Consider the following 22,484-nt stretch of genomic DNA (forward strand, 5'->3'; position numbering starts at 1 on the left):
CGTGGCATAACGAATCAGGCTGACCGAGTCGGACGCGGCTCTGAAGCGACGCCGGGCTCCTGCGCTAGCCTCCAGGCTCCTGCGCTAGCCTCCGGGGAGCGAGCGGAGCGCCGCGCTTTCCCGACAGCGCTCTTGGTTTAAAAAATATTTTTTTTTAAAAGACGGTCATCATTAAAAAACCGAGCTGAGCGGGGTCTTCTCCTGTCACATCACATTAAGCCAGGCGCCGCGGCAGAGGGGAACGAGAGAAAAGAGAGAAAGAGAGAGGGGAAGAGAGCGGAGAGAGAGAGGGAAAGAGCGACAGAGAGAGAAGGACAAACGATCCAGGAAAGAGGCCTCTTCGAATTCAGGGCTACGTCTCTGAAAACGAAGGTAGGAGTGTATATGAACATCCGCCGCCTCATATCACTGCTTCCAATTCGGCTTATTCCTGGGGTCAAATTTAGCAAACTATGAGGGAACAGTGTTCAGACTCAGTGTGAAGACGAAGAATAGCTAACCGCAACACTAGTTCCTGGCTAAATGTGTTTTGTATAGCTATACAGAGCTGCGTACTTTGCAATGGATACATATTCATATTTGGGACCGTGACATTGATATTAATATACAGAACATATTTTTCTATACAGCTTACTTCATTTAACCTTCAAGGAAAAAAAAAAAACAACCTGTTGACTAAGGTTTCATTCATGTGAATGTGTTTGCACATGCACGGTTGCTGCATTTCAAAAACTGGCACAACCCCCCCCCCACATTAACAAAGCCTAAACATTTTAGCATAGTTTTTGTCGTTTGTTTGGCCTGGGTTCCTTTGAAGCCGCATGTACAGTCCGAACCGATGATCGACATTATGACAAGTGCACTAAATGTCGAAGAAATACCGTGCTTTTAAATCCTCTGTATTAGCATATCGGCTCATAAATTAGACGATTCAGCGTCTGTTGGAATGTTGGGCTGGTTGACACCCCTTATAGTTTTATAAGGTCACACGGACAACCAGGAGGTTGATAAAGCAACATGACTGTACCAATTGAAATGGCACATTACCTATGATGAAACGGAATTATACGAGCTGCCAAATTGGTAGATAACCTTACCTTACCGTTTTACAGACTTGACCGACGAAGCTATTGTATTCTAGCTATTATGTTCTGCTCGACGACTGGGGGACATGGCGCTATCACAGGCTTTGTTTAATCTGCTTTCAAAGGTAGTGAATCGCGAAGCTCTCGGCCGTGAAACGTGACGTATAACCCGGGTGGAAATGAATAGAGCCTTGGGTCATGGTGGGGATGCCATGTTTATTAAACGTGTCTTATCTGAAATTGTTCAGGAAGGATATTTAGGTTGCGGGTTGCCAGTTTACGAGGTAGGTCTTTATCACTAGTTGTATCGGTTGACACGTGGCCTCGAGTAGGTTTGGGGGGTGCCACGTAAAATGCTTTATTTCTTAATTTATTAATATTTGAAGAAAATTTCAGAGAGGAGGGTTTAATACAAACATTTTTGGAGCTATGAAACAAAACATTCCATATGAAATATTCTCAATGTAAAGATGAATGTACACTTTGCTAAGAGTGGGACGCAAAGTTGGAAAAGCTGTCTGGTATTTCTTAAAAACATCCTTAAAGATATTTAGGCATAGGTTGCCAGTTTACAGGAAGTGCAGTACCTCCTAGTGTCAGTTGAGTATTAGACCCTGTGGGGAAATGAGATTGTCACTGGAAATGTATTGTCTTTAAATCTCTTCATCTCTAAATATTAGAGATCAATTTTATAGAGAGGGATTTTGCTGAAATAACATGCAGCTATGTAACGAAGCATTCGGTATGAAATATTGTGTATGTATTGTGATTTTAGAATGCACTTTGGCAAAGGGAGGATTCTCAGAACATGGCAACCTGCAGTGTTGTTTTGTCTTTTCTTTAAATGACCAACGGAAACATGTTTATTTGTGGTGGACAGGTGCAATTTTCCTACGTGAAACTATTGTAATTGCAAATATAAAGTGTCTGTACAGTTTATGACAAATTAGTGAAAAAATATACAAAATATGAGTGATGTATAGTAAATTTGATTCTTGTTGCTATGTATGTTTTACTAGAATTTATCTTTATATAAAACTACCTATATTCATGAGATTCTATCACTTGAATATGTAAATGGACAAAATAAACACCAGTTATCTTGCAGAATTGTTGTTTTATTGCACATTGGACACATTGAATAGATGTATTGGAAATAAGACAGATACTGGAGTGTGTAAAAATTGAGCTCCATTGAGCTTAGACTTTACTGCACTGCCCCCTGGAGGCTGCAAACCAGATTTTTGATAGAAAATTCTTTCAAGGCCCAAAGTGAGTGAGATTGTGTGATTTTCTGTCAGGGAACTTCGACAGCCCCACCTCCATCCCGCACTGGACCCCCTCTCAGGAGCGTCCCATCAGAGGTCCCCTCGCCCACCCACCCCACAGTCAGTCACAGGTCAGCTCACCTGGCACACTTCACAGAAACAGGTAACCCCCCCCCCCTTCTAACAAAAGACATTTTAATAAAATCCAGTCCGCTGAACGTCACATTGAAAGGTGAATCTTCAGCAGGTTAATATGTTGCCTGTACGGTGTTTACCATTCTGTGCTTCAACTCAGCAATGAAATACAGCAATTCAGTAGACCAGATACCCCTTCTAGGAGCCGGCTGGGTGACTCATACGGATGCAGGAAGCCCATTACGCGCATCTTTCAGCGCAGATCCCGCGACGAATAACGAACGGCTTACCCCAGCGCACGGCTTCCGGTGCTGAATCAATAAGCTCAATTAAGAGTTCCGCTAAACATATGGCAGAGCTCGGCTGGGGGAAACACAGCAGAGTCCCTGACAGGAGCCGCGAAGCTCCGGGGAATCGCAATTACCGGCGATGCGCGGCGACTAATCAGGATTATCAGACCGCGAGCGCTCTGGGGGGGGGTTCGGTCCGTTAACGCGGGGTTAAACGGATCGCGGACTCCCCGTTTCTCTCTCGCAAATCTTCGTTTCCCGACACAGAACGAGACCAGAACGAAACACCTCTAAAAAAAAGCCTCCACATCCGAGACCAGAAGCGTTTATTGAGATTGTCCTGAAAAAACACGTGTTACACTTCAATTTCCAAGTGCGTATTTACAACCAAAAAAAAAAAAACTTGCACAGTAACAAAGTAGGTGAGACCGTATTCTTTTCTTGACCTCTCGGGCTCTGTTCGTTTTTTTTTTCTTTTCTTTACACAGACAAAAGTGTGACATTATTATTTATTTTTTTAAAAAGCAGAATGAAATCACGTCCCTCTGCATTTGAGGTCATGGGAGAGGAGTGCGTGTCCGCCGTCCAGCTTTAGTGAAGGTGGGGGGCGGCGGCGGCGACCGGGCTGGGTGCCCCAAACGTGGCAGATGGGGTGGGGCGTGCGGTCAGCGGCGTCTCTCCGCGGAGAAGGGGAAGCGAGGGAGCGAGCGGTAGCGGGCGTCCGGCTCCGCGCGGCGGACTTGGCGGTTTCTGTCCCGCGGTCCGGAGGGTCGGTCTTCGTCTGGCGTCATACCCTCCGCCGGACTGTCAGCGCGCGCGAACGTGTGTGTGTGTGTGTGTGTGTGTGTGTGTGAGAGAGAGGGGGTGTCTGTAAGAGACAGTGAGTCTACATGGGGATTGCGTGGTGTGTGTGTGTGTGTGTGTGTGTGAGAGAAAGACAAGGTGTGCGCATGTGATTGTGTTCATAACAGACGGAGTGTACATGGTGTGTGTGTGAGAGAGATAAAGTGTTGCGCATTTGAGGATGTGTTTATAAGAGACAGTGTACATGGTGCGTTTGTGATTGTGCGTGTGTGAGAAAGAGACAGACAGACAGAAGTGCCTGGCAGAACATGCACCTGGGCCTTTGCTTATTAGTAAAAAAAATAATAATAATAATAAAATGTAGTGTCCTATGGCAACCGGGCGCATGGCTCTTCCCTCACCGAGGAAACAGATGCTCAGCGCAAAATCGGAAAAGGCTACAAGAGGGGGGAGAGTTCCGTTTTTTTTTTCCCCTTTAAACGGAAAAAGGGTCCAAGTAAAGCTCGGATAACGTGACCTAATCTGACCAAAGGGGGACGAGGCTGTTTCAGGAAAACCGTTATAAATATTATAAAGACATCTTCTCAAAACGGAACAAAAAAATATATGTACATGCAATCGCTGTTATACCATGTTGTTGCTTTCTCCAACTTTGTCCACAATCTGAGGAAGGGAAGAAAGAGAGAACGATTAAGATCAATCTTCAGCTGCGGTAAAAATGAATAACGCTGCTTTTCATAAATTTTTTCTTAATTTACATGTTTGGAAATGTAGTGAGAGTGCCAGGAAGGCTCACAGTCATGATTGTGTAGGGTGTTTTTGGGTTGGGCTAGAGCAACAAAATAGGATAGCTTCTCTGCACGAGTTGTGTATACAGTGCTGTGAAAATTGCAATTTATTTAATGGAAAAAAGTAAAACTTATCTTTCATTGAATTAGAATTTTAAAAATGTGTTTTGAGTTTACTCGGGTTCCCTTTGTCAAGCATTACATTTTATCTAAAGATCTGAAACCATTCGGTGTGACAGTTATGCAATTATAGAGGAAATCAGGAAAGGGCCAAGTGCTTTTTCACGGCACAGTAAATGGTCCTTTGCGCATGTTAGAACTAGATTTTTACATGGGCCTGATGGGAAAATGAGGCTTTTTTTAGTGCACACACTTACCCCACTGATTCCTGGGAGGTTTAGCAGATAGCCCAGAACGGGTATCCTCCTGATGAAGCCTACGACCACTGGAAAGAAGCCCCTGAGAGAAGGAAGGAAGAAGAGAGAGAGAGAGGGTGATAGAGAGAGATCAGCGTGCTTTTCGGGAACGGGGTCAGTTTATACCCTGGTGTTTCCCCATTCGTAGCGAGCATGGCAAGCTTTTGCTCCGCAAAAAACCCCTGGTCACCTGAACAAGAGGAAGAACCCGTAGATCTCCAGCACCATGCCCACCACGGGCCAGCCGATCAGCACCACGAGCACGCCGCCCAGGAAGAAGCTGGTGGCCTTCATCTTGTGCTTCTGGAAGAAGAACCTGAAGGTGCGCTCCAGCCCGATGACGAACGACAGGCCGACCACAAACAGGATCTGGGAGGAAACAGGGAGGGGAGACGGAGAGAGAGAGGGGGACAGAGAGAAAAAGGCACGAACAGTTATTGTTCATTTGCAATTCAAGCATTTGGCAGATCAGCCAAACCGACTAACGCAAGGTGCATTTATAACTGGGCTAGAACACGACCCCTAAAGCTACAGATAGCTTGTAAATAAAGAGCACTGATTTACACCGCAAGTGAGATCGACGAAGGCGTTCAATGCCGTGTGCACGGACCGGCCAAAATGACACGGCTCGACTTTGTGCGAATTCGTGACCGAGTTTGTCGAAGAATTCAAGACGGGCAACGGAAGAGGACGGGAAAGTGAATCGGAGCAAAGTGAACATACTCACATTTCCTATTGCCAGGAGTGCTTTGTCAAAGAACAGGATCATTCCGAAGAACAGGAAAAACACGCCGAAGCCTGTTATCCCCATTCCAATTTCTGAGGTACAAAACCAAACACAGCAATTAACAGGTATGGACACACACAGTCTGCGTTCTCAGGCATGAAGACACACACGACATCCATTCTTAGGAACACCGTGTAAACTTCACAGCAGGCAATGATACATTTGGTTCTTAATGAATATTTCGAAAACACTAATAGTTCACTGCTTTTAGATACACTGAAATTTAACCTTAAGAAACAACATCATCTGCCTATGCATGCAGCGCCCTGGGTCTTTGCGTAAAATGATCCACGAGTTCTCTCTTTCGTCCTAGTCATTAATGCGAGAACGTTGTTAGATACGCTTGACAGAAGACACAGAGCAAATGACGTGTTCTCCTTTCTCGTGCTAACTGGTCCGATGCCATCAGGCAGTCACTAATGACCGGTTCAGCAGCAGAGATGTGCGCAGCCGAGCCGACAGTTAGCTTTGCCATGTGGTCGAAAGGCCTCGGCATGCTTTGCTCGCATTGATCAGGAGCTGCACTATTTGTGGAAAGTAAACGCTGATCATCGCCAATGCAAACGCGGTGCTAAATGCTAATGCTTTTTTTTCTGAAATGATTAAACAAAAACAAAAAAAACTGTAAGCAACATGACTTAACTAAAATGAAACAAACGTTCTGCTTTTCCCAAATCAAACAATGTCAATTTATCCAACTAGCCCACCCCTTACCAGTGTAACCACGCGCAGATACAATAAGATGTTTTGTAAAAACATTATTATAATCATTATAGCATAGTAATAAATATGTTGTATTCCACATGATCTAGCTAACTGCTATATTAGGTTACATAATTAAATCAATATTTAGAAAAAAAACCAATGTGAATTACATTTGTGCACCCGTCGTTAGACTACAATACACAGAGCCACCACCTGACTTGGATACCATGGTGATCGTTATGTCATCATGTCATTGCCTTTATAGACTAGAACGAAAGGATTTTAAGATGTAGACTATTCAAGTATAACGTTTACTAGCCAGCCAGTCAAGCTGATTTTTACAGCCGTTTTGGTGGTCACCCAGGGATAGCAGTAACGTTAACGTTACTCATCTAGCCATATTGCACTCATCCTTAGATTTTTTTTCAAACCGAAACCGGACATTTAAAAAATGTATTATACCATTGATTAGACAGCGTAAATTATACCTGTAGATAGATAGAGTTGCAGCTTTATTGCAGTGATGTAACATCACAGACATCAGTCATTGGGATATCAAAAGCAGTAGGCTATGTATAGTAGATAACAAGCAATATGTGCACCAATCCCGTTAGCTAGCCAGCTGTGTTCAGTGATTTAGTTCGCTAAGGTGCAGTAGAGAACTAGATAGTTATGTTTAACAGTAAAGCCTCATCCTAGTGAGGGGTCTATGTGGGAGATCTCAGTGTGCTATAAGATTTATGAATAAGATTTCTTTCAATATCCAAAAGCAAGCGACCAAGCAAAATAGCTAGCCACCCGCATTTCTCCCTCATCTCAGGACAAATGGATCTTTTAAAAATGAACATCGCAGTCGACCTATGCAATTTCACAATCAACAAAAACAAGACGACATAAACAACAGATGATTGTAAGGCACCATGTAGTTAAAGCAGCTGACACGAAACTGGGAGAAAGCTACCTTACTGCGGGCTAGCACGCTAACAACTTAACTGCTAGTCACAGGCCTTTCCTCTGTATAAAATCGCATTTATGTCGCTGCTCTAACAGTTCCGGACACGGGACGCTGAATCAGCAGAGATTGAGAATTATTTACATATAAAATTGTTCTTACTCTGTGAGTCCGTTAGCGAAATCATGGTTGTAGCAGATCAACAGCAAGATGCATTGAAACTTCACACAGTATTCTCACTGCTTTTGCAGCCCAGCGCTCAAGCCGCCACGTCTTCCGCAAGGACGTCGAAATAACAGAAGCAGTTATTGGCCTTGGGAAAGAAACCCAATCAGATCAGGGTTTGCTCTCGATGACGTCTCTGATCAACTGATTCATCTGTACAAGAGACCTGTCAAACATCTGTTCCTTCCGAAATTAACGGGAAAGATATAACTGACTAGATTTGCAGTAATTAATATGCAGTTAGTTGCTTGCTGTAATTGCAATCAGATTTTTACTGACTTTATAATTTATATTAAATCTTTTTATGAACGGAATCTGTCAAAGTTGGTGTTATTTACAGAACACTAAATAGGCTGTCCAGTTTTGAATTTAAATTGAAAGAGAAACATTTGAAATATGAATTTGTTTATTAATTAAGTTATTTGTATTATGTACCAACATTCATTTAACAATGACATTGAAATGTATTGCAGCGTTGGTGACGGATCAACACAGAACCAAAGGAAGACATTAAACATAAAATTTCTATTTCACGTTGTCGTAGCTGGCTAATAATAATAATAATAATAATAATAATAATAATAATGTCACTTAACATGGAGATTTGTTTGCCTAAGCTTGTGTATTTACTAGAACATTCTGCTAAATGCTTACAGATTTGTGTTTGGGCCAAAATGTTTCCAGGTTTTTTTTATGCCAAATAGGGACGTGGCCTACAGTGCATGTGTTGGGATGTAATTTGGGGTAATCTATTGGTCAACATGCAAAATAATTCGGGGTGAGGGGGTTGGGGTCTTCTCCCATGTTACCCTATTTTTAAAAATATAAACCGTCGCCAATAAATTGTGTTTAATCGTTATGTTTTAATTCAAGATAAAACTTTTGTTTAGCCACAACTTTTTTTCAGTAACAATGAGTGTTACCTGGCACGCAACATTCCGCGAGCAATAGCTCACCGATTTTCTGCCCTACCACTTCTCAGCAGGTGATGGCATCCCTGCTCACAGGTGATGTCCGCGCTGTGCGTCAAGTGGTCACTTTCTCCACTGAACACCTGTTGCCTGTCCCCTATTGTCGCTCACCTGTCGTCTACATCTAGGCAAATGCGCTGTTTGAGGGGGCGAATTGACAGGACTAATGGACACCAGAAACTATTTCAGTGAAACTATTTAGATTTTAATTTTCTTCGCTTGTTCCGGCGATAATACCTTGAGGCACGCTCTTTTTGACTGTGCAGCCAGCCGTAGCACAACTGAGCGTTTGCCTGCTCCGAACGCGCTGTGTATCCAAGCAACTAAACTTTTGCAAACGAAGGATTTATTTTTTGGCTCGCTGTTGAAGCGTGTCGCGCATTTGATAAGAACGCTTTTCGATCGGCTTCTCGTCACAGAAAATAGTGTTGGGCTCCAGGTAAGACAAAATGTGATACATTTCCAGTATGCAAAAAGTAGGCACACATTAAAGTTATGTGTCTTTTAGACCGTCCATACGGAATTCACCACTGCTGGACATGGCAGAATCCTTTATACCCGGACCAATGTATTTTTTTGACCAGGTAGGCTAATCTACATTTGGGATATTGGTGATGCATATATTAATCATATGAAAAATAATCGTTTACCCATATCAAACCTTCAAATGTTTAGCAAACGAGTAGACAACGGCGTGCACGGACAAGGAAATCTGACAAATCACGTAAGAATGGCTTAATCAACCCGCAACTGGAGTCAAATAAAAAGGGGTAAGACGCCGAGAATGTTTCTTTAAAGTTGCATTCAAATAATTTATATTTTCATCAGACCTGAAATAAAAATGAACCTTCACATAACGGTGGGAAAATGTTTATTTATTCTAAATCTGTTCCTCGTCCACTAGAAACAGCACGCTTGCGAAGTCGGTTTCAGATGGTGAATCCGCCGGGGATGACGATCTGTCTGGAGAAAGCGCTGGGAAAAGCGAAAAGAAGGGAAGAAGCGATGCTTTGCTGGAGACGAATGACCATGGCAACAGCAATGATGACGAGAGATGTGCTGAAGCTCAACCCGCTGCCCTGCAGGAGGAGATGTGTGGAGAGATAAGCCTTTTGGAAGAGTACCGACAAGCAGCTCCACAGCTGCTCCTGGAACTGGAGCAACTGCTCCGGCTGTGCGAGGGGCGCGAGGAAGGTTTCTTTCCTCGAGGGCTCGGGAACGTGCTGAATTACACCTGGCGCGAGCTGACTGATGGAGCCGTTTATTTTATTAAACGGCAAATGCAGCCCTCCCTACACAAAATAATAAAACATCGCAAACCGAAGGGCTCAGTCACTTCTGATAGACTGTCTGTGGATACCCTTCGAGAGAAGACTATAAATGCAAAGAAGAAATTTAGAAAGAAAACCAATGTGGAAGAAAAGTTACCCCAAGAATCCACTAACTTGCGAAATAAATCGACTGTGCCCAATGGACATAAACGTGAGTGTATAGTCTACTTGTATATATTGTGCACCCCCTAAACTGCACATTCTCATTAATTTAATAAATACAACTGCTTGGAAAAGAAATACAGAAACAAAATTGGGGAACCGTCTGGCTTACAAGTGGACACTTCGCTACATCGGTGTTAATTACACAACCACTCTGTGGGCACTTCAAACCCGACGTTAGTTATGAAATGGGCGTTAAACATGTATTAACCATTAAGTCAGTGCATGTGGCCTTTAAAAAGGAAGTGGAACCCATCTCTAGTTACCACCTGTTGCCGGTGGTTGATTGAGATGGAGCACAGGTGGGGTCATGTTGCCTTAAAGGGGAGCCAGCTGAAGTGGTGCTTGTGTAACATGGCACGGCCGTGGCTCTCCCGGCGCTCACCAGTGCTTGCCCCCATACATTTCCCATTTCAATTATTTATTTCAGCTCATCCCGGAAACCAAATAATTGAAGACTGAGATACCTAATCCTCTGTTTTCTCTTTGTTGAAACGAGCACTGTTTGGATTATGCAAATGATATGTAAGCGGAAGACTAGCACACTGAACTTGGCACTTTTAAGCATTTAAAAAAAGGATGGACAGTTGGTTTGCATGGTCTTGTACCTCTTAAAGGGCTTATGTATAAATACATGCCTTAGAAATGCCATATAAATCATATACATGTCCTGTAAACTAAGATGACGCTTGTTTGTAACTCTTCCTGATTTCCAGCTCTTGTGTCCCATTTGCCCACGACCATCAGCTTTTCCATCTCATCGGAGGTCTGCCATGAGCAAGGTGAGATACTACAGACTGGCTTTCTGTTTCTCTCTATCGCTCTCTCTCTCCTCCCTCTTTCTCTAAGTCAATCACTCATTTGCACATACACACACATGCACTAATACAGTAAGTGTAGCATTTTGTCTGTGGATTCCTGTAGCTGTCTCGTCTGTCTGCCTGTCCGTTTGTCCAGGCTGGGTCGTGCAGTCGGAGGACCTGCCCCTGCCAGGTGACCCTCAGTGGACGGCTGTGTGTCGCTGGGCGGTGGAGAGGCTGCGGCTGGCTCAGATCCCCATGTGCGAGGCCGTGGTTACGCTGACCTTCCTGACCCTGCCACTCTCCCCCTGGCATCACACTCACTGAGCTCTCGTTGCAGGCTCACCATAGATATGTTATGGCACATTAACTCTGGCTCTGTTGGACTGTAGCCAGTGCTCTGTGTCACACTTACATTGGCTGTGTTGCATTGTAGCAAGTGGTCTGTTACATTAACATAGGATGTGTTACAGTTACAGAAGAGTTTGGAATTGGTCATTTTATAGAACACGTCTGGACTTAATACAGCATTCATATTTGAACCAATCAGCAGTGTGACCACAGTGGGCACCCAATCAGGGGTGAACATGAAGTGAATATCCATACAGAACGGACAAGCCGTGTCAGACCCTCCCATCACTTCTGCTTTAAATACGTACTTCACATCGAAAGGACGTGTTATTACTTACACGTTTAAGTATATGACTTTTTCTTGTGATTTAATGTAGACAAGAAAAAGCGATTTCACAATGTCTTAGAGGACTTTCACCATTAGAACACAAAGTGCACATATGTAAAAAACGGTAGTGTATTTATTTTTAAATCACGCTGGTCCGTTCGGTCTTGCGTTTTTTCGACACAGAAAAGAGCAGGAGGCCGAGCTGGCCGAGCGGGGGTTCACCCACCCGCTACTCCTCCGCCATTACGGAGACGGTAAGAGGGACTGCGCGGGCGGGCGGCGGCGAGGGGGCGTGGCCTGTCCCTTCCCCTCGCACCGCGGGCCTTCGGTCCCCGAGCCCCGGCAGGAGGAGCCGGCCCCGCAGAAGCTGCACTACAGAATCAACGACGGCACGTCCTTCCTGTAGTATCCTTGCTTCCTGTGGTGTCCTTCCTGCTCAGAACCTCGCCGGCCAATAAGGCTGCAGTTGCTCCAGTTTTCATGCTGTTGCCATGGGTGCAAACTGAGCTGGGTCACCTAATTGTTTGAAATACATTAACCCTTTAGAAGTCAGTGAAATCCATGCAGATGGTCCAGTAATGCTCCAGTTCACATCCCTGTCTGTACTGCAGTAATGTTACAGATCACATCCCTGTCTGTACTGCAGTAATGCTCCAGTTCACATCCCTGTCTGTACTGCAGTAATGCTCCAGTCCACATCCCTGTCTGTACTGCAGTAATGCTCCAGTCCACATCCCTGTCTGTACTGCACTAATGGTACAGATCACATCCCTGTCTGTAATGCAGTAATGCTCCAGTTCACATCCCTGTCTATACTGCAGTAATGGTACAGATTCACCTTTGACACGCGTACCAGTTAATGAGTACGATGTGCCGACCTCTGGCCTGCCCTGCGGCGGCTTCTACACCGTCGTGTTCAGCGGCCAAACCCGTCGGCCCTTACGCTTTGTGCAGCAGCCACCCCCTCTGGCTGCCCTGTGTGCCTTCATCACGTCGGTCTGTGATGCGGCACCGCGCACTCAAAGGCTCCCTCCATGGTACACCTGTCACGCCCGCTATCGGTACACGCTCGAAATCGCTGTCGCCCATCCAATCGGGTACAGCGCTCTTTGAAATGTGCTGTCACCCATCCAATCAGGTGCGCTACTCTAACGTATATCAGAGACTCAAATGTACAGGTTTATCCTCGCTTGCATATACCGTCAAGCAGTGAGTGTGCAGCTCAGCCACTGGACTGCAGACTGACTGCACAGGTCATTCTTCCTATGAAGCACAATTAAATGCGATGACATTGTAACTGCTTAAGGGTCAACAGTTTCTTACAAAAGTAATTACATAGCAACCGACTGGGAACAGTTGAGAGGGTCGTGTAATTATGCGTGTACGAGCGTGCACTCGAGAACTTGTGTACTAATTGCAGCTAATTACACCCAATTACATTTGTTAGGCTGCTGTAAGATAAACGTTTCCCTTTTTCTTCAGCAGTTTTGAGTTTGTTGCATGTCCATTCCTTTTATTTTAGTATTATGTCTGCTTTTATGTACTGAGGCAGTTGGTTAGCATTACCGATACGAATGCGCTCTGTTTGAAAAGAACACTTTAGAGTATCAGGGTATGCAATGATAGGAAGATGCTTATTTCAGGGTGACATCACTCCGCTCTTTCTCCTCCCTCACCTCCTCCTCTCTATCCTTCTCACCCTCTCTTTCTTCCTCTCTACCTTTCTTCCTCTCTCTCTCCTTCCTTCTCTCTTGCTCACTCCCTCTATCTCTCCCTCTCTCCCTCTCTCCTTCTCCTTCTCCTTCTCCCCCCCCCCCAGCGGCACAGTGACAGTGTGGGACCAGCGCGGGGGCGTGGCTTACGACCCCAGCGGGGCAGTGACTCGGGAGTGGACCTGGTCCCCCGACGCCAGGCAGAACAAGCCGATCGCGGTCGAGGTGAGAGGTGTGGAAGCTGTCGGCACGGGAGACGGGAGAGAGGTGGGGGCGGAGGCACGGGGAGGGCGGGGCCACACAAAGGAACCAGGGCGTAACGTCCCACCCGCCAAAACCCCATCCGGGTGCATCCAGGCATCGCAACAAGGTCATATTTCTGAGAGCAGCCCCTTTGAACAATACACTATTATCTCTTCAGCAGACACGAGTGTATCATGTGTACCAATATACCAGTCTCTATAGCCACAGTGCACTCGAAGGACCTCTGTAGCATAGGTCAGTGGTTCTCAAACTCAGTCCCAGGGACGCCCTGTACATGCTGGTTTCCATCCAACCACAAGCCACAGTCCCATTATTTTAAGCTGCTAATTTTTCTTGGAGACTTTTCATGCTTAGAAGGATTATTTACCCTCTTAAGCCACATTATGTCAGGAATAGCTATGTCGTGAAGAATAAAACATTGTGCATGCTTATTGTGCTATGTTGCTATTGCATAAAGAGAGGGGGGGAAAAAATGTAATTGATCGACTTAAAGACTGACGTGAAAACAAAGACCGAGTTTGTAAACCGCTGTTTTAGGGAAGCAGTGTAATATAACCGTGAAAGAACTTGGCTTGTACCTGGGGTTGCAAGTTCTGATCCCAGATGGGGCATTGCAGTTTCATCCCTGAGCCAAAGTGCTTTGCCTGAATTGCTTCAGTAAATATCCACCAGTATCAAAGGACAGTGTGTAAGCCCCGAGAGGCCCTCTGGAGCAGTAATATTCTGAGTTCCTGCTTTTATTTTGGAGTTTTTTCTGTACAGTGTCCATGGTAGAATGCTTACAAGTCGCAGGTTCATCCAGTAGGACACTGCCTTGTAACCTTGAGTAAGTACTAACCTGCATGCTTCAGTAATTTCCAGCTGTATAATGTGCAATGTAGTGCTAAGTGTAAGTTGTGTAAGTTCGCTCTGGTAGGCGTCTGCTGAAATGCTATATGTATGTAATGTAATGATACACTCCATCAGTCATGCCTTACTGAGTGAAGCTGTGTCAGGTTGCCGTGTGTGTGCGTGTGTGTGTGGTGGTGTGCCTGTGTTGTGTTGTGTGTGCTGTGCATGTGTGTGTGCCTGTGTGTGTGTGTGTGTGTGTGCTGTGTGCTGTGTGCCTGTGTGTGTGTGCCTGTGTGTGTGTGTGTGTGCCTGTGTGTGTGTGTGTGGCTGTGTGCATGTGTGAGTGTGTGAGTGTGTGTGTGTGTGTGTCTGTGTGTCTGTGTGCGTGTGTGTGTGTGTGTGTGTAGGTGACGGAGCTGATCTCGGTGCGGGCTTGGAGTGTGACCTCGGCTTTTCTCCGGTTCAGAGCTGACCAGGAGAGGATCCAGCTGCCAGTCTCATCTCTGCCAAGCGCGGCTCCTCCCACAAACCTGGTGAGAAGCCACTCTCATTCATCTGGCTACTTCCCTGTTTGGAATGGGCAATATCTGTCCCTACAGTATAAACAGCTGTGATATCGGGTATAATAGCTGTTTTTTTAGTTTGTGGTGAATGGATAGATAGTTTACAGTGAATAGATCAATGGGTTTGTGGTGAAGAGTGAATAGATAGGGTTGAATGGCAGCAGTAGGGCGGTCCCCTTGGTAACCTCCTGTCCCGGGCGTCAGGAGGAAGTGAGGTCATCGGGCGCGGCCCTGGAGCCGAGCCCCGAGGAGGCGGAGCCGGGGAGAAGGGGGCGGGCAGACCAGGACCTGAGGAGGCTCCAGCGAACAGTCCGGAACATTCTGGAGGACTGGCTGGAGCACTATCGACAGGCCACGGGTAACCACTGGCAGAGGGGGGCGGGGTTTTCCTCCTTTGATTGACATTCTCAATTTTGGCTGAATGTAATTCCAATTAAAACTACACAAACCCAAACCCTTCCCAGATATTCTTTCACTTCTACATGCAGTTCTCTCATTGTTTTTAAAATAAGTAAATGTGAAGGTGGAACTAAGCCCTTCTATTGTAGTTCTGACAGGAACTCATTTTTATCAACCGTTAACTCTTAGCAGTGTGTGAACTGAAACAGGTGGAGACAGGCTTGAAAGGCTTCAGAATAAGCAGATGCACAGCGTTCATCACGGAAAAAGACAACACCAATTAAATAAATAGCAACATCAGCGTGGTCTTGGCCCAGAACATTAGTAAAAAATTTTCATACGTTAGCTGAAGTCAGTTTGAATGGAAATAGGCTTGTTATACTTTAGCTGTAATGCACATAATTGTAACTTAACAGTAACTTACGTCAGTCGCTTATATCCACCACTGCAGTGGTTGTAGCACGTTGTGCATCATGGTGCCTGTCTGTCTCAGTTTTATAACCTCCCGATGCCCCCTCTGACGTGTCCCTAAGGGATCGGCCGTCCGGCTGCGCTCAAAGCGAAGGACAGGCCAGCTCGCTCCGCCCACGGCAAGCGCAAGGGCCAATCGGCTGCCCCGCCCGCCCTGGGCCCGGTGGAGCCGGAGGAGGCCGGCCCCGTCCAGCCACCAGGGGGCAGCGCAGAGCAGCTCGCCACGGCCAGGTACGTGCCCACAGTATTTACTTAAAGGACCGAAGAGCTTTACTGAACTTTGTGCATCTGGTCTTTCTGATGCCTTGTCATTTGGAGATAGAACCTTGGCGAGCAGGCGGCGGTGATGAGCTGTATGTGGCTGTTTGTCGCAGGATGGAGAGCTCCGCTCGCAGACAGGACAAAGAGCAGCTGCTGCACGTCGCTGAGACCGGAGTGCTGAGAGTCCACAGCAACGTCAGGCTGGAGTGAGAAATAATCATAATAATTTTGATAATTGTGCTGCTAATCGTAATAAAATTAAGAATCTTCTTTTTCTTCTTATAACTTAGGGCTATGCTCTGTTGAGTCAGGCACACTCTGTTTATAGTATGATATTTATTACCTCATCCCCATCCCTTTTTGCATCCATCACTGGTGACCTCGTGTCCCTCTGCTTCCTAGTCTCACAGTGATGATCTCACCACCGTTTCCTCGTCTGACAGTGACCTCATGCCCCTGTTTCCTAGTCTCACAGTGATGATCTCACCACCCTGTTTCCTCGTCTGACAGTAACCTCATGCCCCTGTTTCCTAGTCTCACAGTGATGATCTCACCACCCTGTTTCCTCGTCTGACAGTAACCTCATGCCCCTGTTTCCTAGTCTCACAGTGATGACCTCATGTCCCTCTGTTTCCTTGTCTCACAGTGATGACCTCACCTCACATCTGTTTCCTCGTCTCACAGTGATGGCCTCACATGTTTCCTAATCTCACAGTGCTAACCTGTTCTGTCCCTCAGTCCTGTGGCCTTCCTGAGGGGCCCAGAGACGGGCCGTCCTGCCGCGGCGCCCCCCAGCCCCTGTCCCGTTGTGACGCGGGCCGCCCTGCAGGGGCAGGAGGGGCAGCAGCAGTGCCGCTGCAGTAACAGGAGGATGCCCCTGCTGACGGACCTGGAGTACGACGCCTTCGTGGGGGGCCAGCCGTCCCACGCCGAGCAGGTCCTGGTGGTGTGTGTCACTCCCGTGGCCCCGCCCACCGGGGACGCCCTGGACCTGCTGTACAGGGCCAAGAACAAGAACAGGAGCATGCCCTGCACACAGGTACTCACACACACACACACACACACACACACAGACACAGGTACTCACAAACACACACACACGCACACACACCTTAACTCCAGGGTTCACCGCCGGTTCAGGTGTGCTTATCACTACCTGCTCCACTCTCTCAGTGTCACCTGGACTCCTTCCGTCTGGTGAGGTACGAGCTTCCCACAGCCGACTCCCCCTCCGCTACCCACAATGCCTTGCTGCAGCAGAGAAACAACGTCGCCCCGGGGATGTTCCTGGTGAGTGAGCCTTGACCGGAATTTAAAAAATCGCTGTTTCATTCAGCCTCCACTAGATGGCAGTAGCGCTTCAAACCAAACAAGTGTAGAAAACCTGCAGGCATGTTATTTATTTCTCATTTTTCCTGGTGCTCTGCTCAGCTAATAAAATATTCATCTGTAATAATTACAAAACTAAATGTTGTCTTTGGGCTTCGAATGTGAATTTTTGTTGTGCCAGTGCAGGGCTGTTCCCCCGCAGTGAGAGAGAGTGTTTAACCTTACCCTCCCCCCCCCCCCCAGCAGCGTTCAGCCGGCGCGCCACACAGAGAATAAACACAGCTGCTCGAACCGCACGAATCGCAGGCGTTTACCAATAGCGCTATATCTCATGCGCGTTACAATGCAGTAACGCGTTCTCACCAGCAGAGGGCGCTGCCTGATCGATGTGTGCTGAAGTAAGCCTGTTGCAGGAACAACAGGCAGCTGCAGACGCCACAGGTTCATATCGGAGCAGATGTAGTTATCCATTAAGTCTCTTCTTGCCCCGCGGGCTGAGCGCATTACATTCGAATGGGCTTCTTCTCCTACGGTGCGATAACTCAGCTGAGCTTCAGCAGGGCTCTTCAGCTCCATAAACGTTCTGCTGCGATTTTCTGAGAGCTCATTTACATTACATTACATTACAGGCATTTGGCAGACGCTCTTATCCAGAGCGACGTACAACAAAGTGTAATAACCATAACCAGGAACAAGTATGACGAAAAATTTCGCGGAACTCTCCTCAAGTAAGGACACGGGAAGGAACGAGGACCGAAGTAATTTTTATATTGTCACAACTGTCGAGAATTAACATGACGAAACCGGTTTAGCTGAGCGCGCGTGAAAAACAGCCCTGCGTTTCGAAGGGCGGCGGTGTTTCGCTCCCTTCTTCTCATGTTCTCATTCTTGCCTTGGGCGAGGAGCGCTCTGCGGTCTCCGGTCGCCTGGTTCAGGGGGGGTCAGGCGGCCGTGTTGTGTCAGCTGAAGCTAATTCGGCGGATTAGGGGGAACCTGCTGCCCCCGTCTGACCGTTCCTGCTTTTTTAAACCCGAGCAGAGCCAGAATGGAGGCGATTAGCAGCAGTGCAGACCCGTTAGCAACCAGGCAGAGCCAGAATGGAGGCGATTAGCAGCAGTACAGGCCCGTTAGCAACCGGCCAGAGCCAGAATGGAGGCGATTTGCAGTAGTACAGGCCTGTTAGCATCGGGGCAGAGCCAGAATGGAGGCGAATAGAAGCAGTTCAGCAACTGGGCAGAACCAAGATGGTGGTGTTTAGCTTCAGTACAGGCCCGTTAGCAACCGGGCAGAGCCAGAATGGCGGTGTTTAGCTTCAGTGCAGGCCTGTTAGGACAGCGCTGATTTGTGGCTGAAATCTGGGCTAGGGCCTGTTGCCAGGGGTGTGTTTGTACGGAGGGGAACAGCACTGTAAATATGCCCACAAGCACACACAACATGAACACATATAAGAATATACACAAAAACACACGTGCACACGCATACACACACCCACACACCAAACAGACATATGCAAGTATATACACATACACTCAGGCATATGGATACACACGTGAACGCATGCACACACCCACACACACCCACACACACACACACGCACACACACACAAACACACATCCCTTGGCTCAGGGGGAATAAATTTAGAAGCAGTTCGGCAGAGCTTTCCAGCAAAACCTGAGCAGCTTCAGATCGAAGAGTTCAGATCCAGATAAGATCAAAGCTGAGGGAACACCCCCCCCCAAACCTACACTCCCTTAAAAACAGCAGCCAAGCCCCTCCCTTCCCCCAGCAGAACCCGTTTTCCACCGGCGGGGCGGGGCACAGATTAAATCTCACCCCGGGGGTACAGCCGCGATTTTTATTTCCACAAAAACAGCTGATAAAACAGCCGCCGATGCTCTGACTGGGCTGAAAAGCTCAGCGCGGCTCTAAGCTGGCCAAACAGAACTGCTATTTTTCCCCACTTCTGTTCTCCAGGGGAACGACCGGCGCTGCCATTTACACGTCCTGTTATCTGTTTGCTCAGCCTGGGCATTTCTGCCGTAGAAACTGAGGCAAAGCGGCACGCTTAAAGTCCTTTATGTCAGTGTTGGTCAGTCCTGGATTCGAACCCCAACCCTAAAGCACTTCAGCGATTATACGGATACCACAAAATAAACTATATTGGCAGGTAAGCTATCATCAATACGTGACAATCGCATAGGAGTGCTGCAATTAGTCTCTATACTCAGTGTTTTATATTTGGGGTATTTTGTGAATCTTAACTAGGCTGCCCATCAGGGGCAGTATTTGATTGGTGGATTTATTGATTGACTGGCCCCTCCCCTCAGCAGAACCCGTTTCTATGGTAGTCACCGATTGGGCAGGGCACAGCTTGGATGAAATCTCAGCCCGGATGTAGAGCATTGAGCGTATCCTAGCGGGGCTAGCTCTGGGGCTAGCGGTGACGCCGGCGCCCCCTTGTGTCGTACAGATGTACGCGGGAGGCAGGCTGCTGTTCGCGGACCACATCTTCAACGGGTACAGCTGCTCCGCCTGGGACCTGCACAAGCAGATCGCCAAAACACGGGAGGCCCACCGCCGCGGACTGAGCCTGCCCTCCGACTTCCGCTTCAGGTAAGCCCGGGTTCTAGGAGCGGGGCCGCCGAAACCACAGTCGGAACCCATTTGGGCTCAAACAGCTCGGGAAACGAACTCCAACTAAAGCCCTTCATGGGAAATCATTAAGCCTTTGAAGAGTAGGTTTAAACAAAAAAAAAATTCTCTAAATTCTAAGTCAGTGTTCTAGAACTGCACTGCTTTCAATTACCAGCAGTGATTGTAACATCATCTTGCTTTAGAATGTTCAGTTAAAGGGCCAGTTCACCCAAAAAGTAAATGGCTTGTGGCTTTATCTCAGGGCTTCCTCAGGTGTGAGTGAGTGAGCCACTGGTGTTGTGGAATGAGCTCAAATGTGCCAGTTGATCGGTTCGCTTCTTAGTCCTCCAGAGGGGGCGCTCATGGAGGAGGGGGGCTCCACCACCACCCCCCAGGGACCGAGAGGAAAAAGCGCCAAGGGGGCCGAGCGCCGTACCCCTCAAACACTCCTCCTGTCCCGGAAAAGGATCCCCCAAACCTATGACAGGTACCCAAAAAGCCCATTCCCTCTGCGTCGCCTTCAACACCCAGCTATGTACACACTGTACATACCTGTGCTCATACCTATGGGTTTCCCCTGTAATTAACAAATACTATCCAAAATATTCAGAACTCATTCTTAACAGTTAGTCAGACCGGTACAATTTGCTTCCTGTAAATTCTCTTTGTTTTTGGCATTGGCGTCAAGTGCTTTCAGTATCGATACTCTATGGTGGTATGTGCTACTGTGATTCTAGGAACAGATACTCAATTATGGCATGTAGTACTATGATTCTTGGTCCAGATACTCTATGGTGGCCTGTGCTACTCTGAGACTCAAGGCGCACAGACCGTCTGTGGTTCTGGTCCAGGTTCGGTGTGGTTCTGATCCGGGTACAGTGTGGGTCAGGTCCAGGTTCAGTGCGGTTCTGGTCCAGCCCCAGCAGACTTCCTGTAAGGGCCTCTTCTGTTTCAGGGCACCAGCAGCTCAGGATTCAGCCGCTTCTCTCACCCTGAGGAGGAGCCTGCAGCAGCAGGCCAAGAGGACGCTCCCAGTCACCTTCCCCATCTTACCCACAGGGCAGAGCCCACAGAGGGCCGGACCCCGAACTTTAGCCCCAGGCTGCGTCTCCGGCCTCTGAGCCTAATACCCTTCCCAATAACCCCCTCACCCCTCTGTACCCCAGAATAACAGCCAGGTTTTGGGCTCCTTGGGTAACAGGCCTGGTGGCTGAATGAAAGGGAACACAGCTGTTTTTTAAACGGTAGTTTATTTCCCAAATCAAATGTAAGAATAACGATCGAGAGGGGGGCGGAAAAATGTGAATCAAAGGACAAGGCCATCGTGGTGCGGCTGAGGCACAAGGCGCGCCGTGATTGGCGCTCCCGAGAATGATTGGCAGTTTCCAAAAAAACCAATCGAATTTGCGGTACACAAATGGGCGTGACAGGGAAGGAACCGCGAGGTGTGCGCAGCTACAAAAGACATCATTTCTGATGGCTCGTTCCCTCGTCCTCCTCACGCGGAGACGAAACGAACGATCGACGACAGTTTCACGACTGAAAAGATTTCGTGCGTCTGCGTGAAAAAAGCTCTCACGATTGAACCAAAAAAAAAAAAGCGGCGTTCAGTCTCATTTCTTCCTGTTCTTCTCTGCGCGTAAATAAAGTAACAGACTTCGTTAAAACACTTTTGGTCACAGTTACAAGAATTACGGGCCGGTACAGACGTCAGGAATCCGTGACGTCGCCCATCGCCATGGAAACGGGCGTGACTCAGGCCGTCACGCTGGCAGTCGGCGTTTGCCGCGTCTCTGAAGTTCCGGCTTCCTCAAAAGCCGACTTTTTTTTTTTTTTTTTTTCCATTGAGAAATCTTCCGCATGCCCACGAAGCATTTGCCGGACGCCAACAAAAGAGAAAAAAGAGAAATGGCCTGGGTAACGAGGCGCTCGAAATAAACTTCCCATCCTGCAGAAGTGTTTTTTTTTTTTTAAAGAGAAGAGGATGCAGAGGTGCAATACCGACGCTAAGAATAGCATTCCTCCGCTCCAGCTGGCGGGGAAAACCCGCGACGCTCGCCGCTTGACGTGAAGCCTGTTCCTGTGGCTTGGGGGGCAAGCCAGGCAGGAAGCGCTTGGCTCACAGTTACAGTGCATTGTGGGAACTTAAAGTGCTAGCCGGGACACAGTCGATTGACAATTTCGAGATTTGTCAGAGATAAAAAATAAATATTTGCTTATTTTTATTTTTTACAAATAAGCGTTCAGAAAGACTTATCTCAGGTCAGATACGGTTGAGGTCAGGGTCTTGCAAGAGCAGCAGGTAGAGATGCCCTGGGGAGGAGTTCAATACATTCGCCTGCCTTTGAGGTTTTACATTCCCATTGGCTGGTCTTTGGGAGGGAGGAGCCAAGGGTTCTGCGCTGGGGTTAAATCCTCCATCTTCGGTCCTCCTTCCTCCCTTCATCCTCACAGTGTGTACGCTAAGCTCCTGTCCTTCAGCTTAACATAACCAGCCTCCTCACCGTGTGCGTTCAGCTTCTGCCCTCCGACTCAACACGACCGGCATCCTCACACGGGGTGCGCCAGCTCCTTCTGTCCTTCAACCCATTACGAAGTGTAGTGCTTGGAATGACAACCAA

At 47.4% G+C, this 22,484-nt stretch overlaps 4 protein-coding genes across 7 annotated transcripts in view; 3 read left to right on the forward strand and 1 right to left on the reverse strand.

Annotated features, from left to right (window-relative positions):
- LOC135246145 (proton myo-inositol cotransporter-like) overlaps positions 1-2,195 on the forward strand; it is a 41,693-nt gene extending 39,498 nt beyond the window's left edge. For both annotated transcript variants that reach the window (XM_064319705.1, XM_064319703.1), the window contains one exon: positions 1-2,195. This exon is cut by the window's left edge and continues 1,137 nt beyond it. The gene's annotated coding sequence lies outside the window, so the exon portion shown is untranslated.
- An 876-nt stretch (positions 2,196-3,071) lies between these two features.
- On the reverse strand, positions 3,072-7,551 carry LOC135246147 (vesicle transport protein GOT1B-like). Its single transcript, XM_064319709.1, has 5 exons — positions 7,393-7,551; positions 5,514-5,605; positions 4,977-5,155; positions 4,748-4,829; positions 3,072-4,245 (listed from the first exon to the last, which is right to left on the reverse strand). The coding sequence occupies exons 1-5, from the start codon at positions 7,415-7,417 to the stop codon at positions 4,207-4,209; spliced, it is 417 nt and encodes a 138-aa protein (XP_064175779.1). The 5' UTR covers positions 7,418-7,551; the 3' UTR covers positions 3,072-4,206.
- An 833-nt stretch (positions 7,552-8,384) lies between these two features.
- LOC135246146 (uncharacterized) lies at positions 8,385-12,203 on the forward strand. 3 transcript variants are annotated; one of them, XM_064319706.1, is made up of 7 exons: positions 8,385-8,865; positions 8,935-9,010; positions 9,102-9,196; positions 9,331-9,908; positions 10,636-10,701; positions 10,877-10,979; positions 11,582-12,198. In XM_064319706.1, exons 2-7 carry the CDS (start codon positions 8,966-8,968, stop codon positions 11,802-11,804), a joined length of 1,110 nt encoding a protein of 369 aa, XP_064175776.1. In that variant the 5' UTR covers positions 8,385-8,865; positions 8,935-8,965; the 3' UTR covers positions 11,805-12,198. The 3 variants fall into 3 exon arrangements, with proteins under 3 accessions (XP_064175776.1, XP_064175777.1, XP_064175778.1); XM_064319707.1 differs by having other exon boundaries at positions 8,386-8,865; positions 9,337-9,908; positions 11,582-12,201; XM_064319708.1 differs by lacking the exons at positions 8,385-8,865; positions 8,935-9,010; positions 9,102-9,196; positions 9,331-9,908 and adding an exon at positions 9,954-10,444 and having other exon boundaries at positions 11,582-12,203.
- Positions 12,204-12,432: 229 nt separating this feature from the next.
- Positions 12,433-22,466, forward strand: LOC135246034 (uncharacterized protein C3orf20-like). Its single transcript, XM_064319527.1, has 11 exons — positions 12,433-12,536; positions 13,218-13,335; positions 14,613-14,738; positions 14,973-15,126; positions 15,701-15,869; positions 16,013-16,105; positions 16,638-16,938; positions 17,073-17,189; positions 19,700-19,842; positions 20,207-20,350; positions 20,819-22,466. Exons 1-11 carry the CDS (start codon positions 12,433-12,435, stop codon positions 20,982-20,984), a joined length of 1,635 nt encoding a protein of 544 aa, XP_064175597.1. The 3' UTR covers positions 20,985-22,466.
- Positions 22,467-22,484: the final 18 nt, after the last annotated feature.

The sequence above is a fragment of the Anguilla rostrata genome, chromosome 19, assembly GCF_018555375.3.
Source record: "Anguilla rostrata isolate EN2019 chromosome 19, ASM1855537v3, whole genome shotgun sequence".
NCBI classification, from domain to species: Eukaryota; Metazoa; Chordata; class Actinopteri; order Anguilliformes; family Anguillidae; genus Anguilla; species Anguilla rostrata.

Coding starts and splice junctions, on each gene's coding strand:
- LOC135246147 (XM_064319709.1), bottom strand. CDS start 7,417: ATGATTTCGCTAACGGACTCACAGA. Junction 5,606..7,392: donor TTCGCTAACGGACTCACAGA/GTAAGAACAATT, acceptor TTTGTACCTCAG/AAATTGGAATGGGGATAACA. Junction 4,246..4,747: donor ACCTCCCAGGAATCAGTGGG/GTAAGTGTGTGC, acceptor TCCCTTCCTCAG/ATTGTGGACAAAGTTGGAGA.
- LOC135246146 (XM_064319706.1), top strand. CDS start 8,966: ATGGCAGAATCCTTTATACCCGGACCAATGTATTTTTTTGACCAG. Junction 9,011..9,101: donor CAATGTATTTTTTTGACCAG/GTAGGCTAATCT, acceptor TCAAATGTTTAG/CAAACGAGTAGACAACGGCG. Junction 10,980..11,581: donor CGGCTGGCTCAGATCCCCAT/GTGCGAGGCCGT, acceptor TTTTCGACACAG/AAAAGAGCAGGAGGCCGAGC.
- LOC135246034 (XM_064319527.1), top strand. CDS start 12,433: ATGGTACACCTGTCACGCCCGCTATCGGTACACGCTCGAAATCGCTGT. Junction 13,336..14,612: donor ACAAGCCGATCGCGGTCGAG/GTGAGAGGTGTG, acceptor GTGTGTGTGTAG/GTGACGGAGCTGATCTCGGT. Junction 19,843..20,206: donor CCCTCCGACTTCCGCTTCAG/GTAAGCCCGGGT, acceptor TTCGCTTCTTAG/TCCTCCAGAGGGGGCGCTCA.